This window comes from Tupaia chinensis, unplaced genomic scaffold, assembly GCF_000334495.1.
Source record: "Tupaia chinensis unplaced genomic scaffold, TupChi_1.0 Scaffold000231_1, whole genome shotgun sequence".
NCBI classification, from domain to species: Eukaryota; Metazoa; Chordata; class Mammalia; order Scandentia; family Tupaiidae; genus Tupaia; species Tupaia belangeri.
The window spans coordinates 2,686,198-2,689,437 of NW_006159706.1; the positions used below are offsets into that span (position 1 = coordinate 2,686,198).

The following is a 3,240-nucleotide window of genomic DNA, read 5'->3' on the forward strand; positions in this document are numbered from 1 at the left end:
GTTCCAGGGTGGGGGTGTTTCGGAAGATCAGCTGGGGTGACCCCTGTAAGCTCCCAAGGTGACCCACCCAGGCTCTCTGCCCGCTGCCCCCCCTCCAGTAGCGCCCAAACCACTCCAGTGCCTTTCCTCCCGCCCTGCCCAGCCAGCGCTGCCTGGCTCCGCGGAGTCCACATCACTCTGTATTTTTAGCTCCACCACCTGCCACCTGTGGTCACTGTCTCTGCCCAGCCTGGCAGGGTCCCTACCCCAGGCCTTAAAGGGCCAGAACCTCCAGCTAGGAGGAGATCTCCTCCTGCGAACATACGCACATACCCCCCAGGGCAGGAGGCAGCAGGACAGTTCTCTAGAACAGTCTCCCAGGTAGGAGGTAGGAGATAGAGGGAGGAGGGAGGAAGGAATGTCACGGCTGCTGACCCTAAGGCCTACGTCTATGGCATTCTGGGCTCTGTCAAATGCTGGTTTGTTCGAATTCCCCCCTCCCCCCCCCGGGGGACCTGGCTAACATTATACCTCCACCCCCTCTAGTTCCCCAGTCTGCGATGTCTCCAAGGTAGGCCTAGGATATAGATTTTTAACGATCGACTCCGATGACTCCTGTCTCTCCCCATGTCATATTCATTCATTCATTCACTCATTCGTTCGTTCCTTCCTCAAGCATTTTGAGCTCCCATCTCCCCACTGGTTCTGTTGTAAGTCCACTGTCTGGAAGTTCAGGAAACACTCGCACCCTATAATTTCATCGAGTCTCTAACTTAGACCCTGGCTCGCTTCAAGCCCACACCGCCGCTTGCTCCATGTCTGTGGGTCGAGTCCTCGGCTCAGCAGTCAAGGCCATCGTCATCTGGCCCCGTGGTCCTCGCTGGCCTCACCTGTGCCATTCGAACACGATTTGCACTTCCTGTCACCTGCCTTTGCTCTTGCTGTTCCCTCTGCCTTTTCCTCAGCTCCATTCACCCCCGGGAGAGTAGCTGCACTCTCAGACAAACCTGGAGGGGTCTCCTCAGACAAAGGTGGTCTGTCCGTCCTCCTGACTGCCTGGGCACCCTGCCTCCTGTGCACCCACACCCATCCAGGAACCATCACTCCTCTGCCTCCTGGCAGGCTCTGACCCTCGGCCCCAGTTCAGGTCCTGGCCCCTGCGGGTGCCCAGTCACTGCTGGATGCAAAACTGACCACCGTGGGGGGAACGCCCTCCCACTGCACAGATGAAAACACAGAGGCCCACAGCAGGGAAACTGCAGACCCCGGGCCCAATGCAGAGTCAGGGAAGAGCCTGGCCTCAGCTGCAGGAGCCACACCCCATCCTGTCATGCCAGGGGCCTGGAGGGGGCACCTGGGTTGGCCCTGTACCTGCCCTCCTCCCCACTCAGGGCAGTGCTGACTCAGGCAGTGAAGGAGGCGTGGGCGGGACGGGCTGGAGCAGAGGTGACCCCTGTCTCCCTTACAGATGGTCTGTCCATTCCCGGAGCCTGTGGTCACGGCTTGAGTAATGCACTTGGCTGGGGCCTGGTTTCCCTGAAGGTGGGGGTGGGGAGAGCTGGCAAAAGGGACAGAGGCCCCTGGGGCATGAACCCCCGCTGGCTCCTATACACAGCCCTTCTCCCCACGTAGGTACATAGAACTCACACTCACGCCCACAAACATGTACACACACTCGCAATCACACACGCATACCCAATATTCGATAACACCGCGCACAAACCTGTTCTCTGTCTTCCTCTTATACACACAGGCACGCAAAAGCGTATACACGTGCATGTAGTTTCACTTAATTCAGCAAGGACAGAACACCTGTCGGGTGCTGGTGCCGTACAGGAAAGAAACATGGTTCTCAGATCAGGGTGGGGCAGGGACTTCCAGGAGGGCTTCCTGGAGGAAGAGTCATTGCATCTGAGCCTGGATGGAGGGGAGCCAGGGGTAGGGAAGTCTAAGCAGAGTTTCTCGGCAGGTGAATATAAGGAAACAGAGAAAGACGAGGTGGGAGGCGTCAGCCCAGATCACACAGATCTTTAATTCTCAGTTGACTTCATGCCATGGGAGCTGGGGAACCACAGAGGGCTCTGACCAGGGAAGATATGTCCACAGCAAGGAAGCAAGTCACTCTGGAACCAGGGGTGGGGGGTGTGGGGGAGAGGTAGGGAGGAGTCAGCAACAACCAGGTGAGAGGTCAGAGAGCCTGAAGTGAAGGTGGCAGTGGGCGGTGAGCAGTGCACAGAGAGTGGGAGACAGGCCCGCAGCCCAGAGGCGCCCTCGCCCTGCCCACCGCTGCCCACCCACGGCACTGACCTCCGCAGCGGGACCTCTTCCAGCAGCTCCTCCTCCTCCTCCTTGTGGAAGCAGACGAAGCAGAAGGCCGGCACATCGTCGGCCCCACAGCCCATGGGCCAGGCCGGAGGCAGCTCCAGGACAGGGCAGGGGTGGCTGGTGGTGACCTCGGCAGCATCTTCCCCAGCCTGGGCAGGGGTCCCCGAGCCAGAGTGCTCCAGGGTCAGCAGCCTGTCGGCCTCAGGGCCCCGCACCTGCCCACCAGCCACCTGTGCCTTCCCAGTCAGGTTGCCCGTCGCCTCGGTGTGTGGAAGAGCCTGTGTCTCCGCTTGGCGTGGGTTCCTGCTCTGACCCCCAGGTCTGGGCCACAGCTGCCAGCTGCCTGGACGCGGAGGAGGCTGGTGGTGGACAAAGGTCCGGCAGGCTCGTCTGCCCTCGTGGAGCCCTAGGCCCTCGGCCGCTCACGCTGCTTCTGTCTACGAGAGGTGAGACTGGGAGGACAGGCTGGCCGCTGACCTGGCCTTCTGTCCATCTGTCTGTATGGCCACGTGCTCCTCCTGGTCCAGCCTGGCCCCCACAGAGGCGGCGACCCTAAGAAAGTTTGTTGTCCTCTGCGGGGATGGCTGGCATGGGTGGCCTCCAGGACAGAGGGTAGAGACCTGAAGCTGAAAGGTGGGCAAGGGCCAGGTGAAGCTGGCACAGGGCCACACTGTCCCCGGGAAAAGTTTTGACCCCGGAGTCCTGGTCCCGGCTCTGCTCCTCGCCGCCTGAAGGCTCGTTCCCTCTGCTCCCGCTTTGACTGCGAGACTGAGACTCTGCTCCACTCCGACTCTGTGGCTGCTCTGGCAGACCGGCTGGGCTGTGGGTATTAATAGCTCCACATTCACGCTGAGAAGCCTGGAGGTTAACTCCTTCCCTGCCAGAGCTGGGGAGGCCGACGGGTGGGGCCAGGCAGCCTGGTGAAGGGGCCACAGG

The 3,240-nt window shown here is 60.8% G+C and overlaps 1 protein-coding gene across 1 annotated transcript in view; it reads right to left on the reverse strand.

Annotated features, from left to right (window-relative positions):
• SBK1 (SH3 domain binding kinase 1) overlaps window positions 1-3,093 on the reverse strand; it is a gene marked incomplete at its 3' end in the record, with an annotated part of 60,677 nt that extends 57,584 nt beyond the window's left edge. Inside the window, 1 exon segment of the mRNA XM_027771783.1 lies at window positions 2,287-3,093. Coding sequence (XP_027627584.1) covers window positions 2,287-2,381 — 95 coding nt within the window.
• Between the last annotated feature and the right edge of the window lie 147 nt (window positions 3,094-3,240).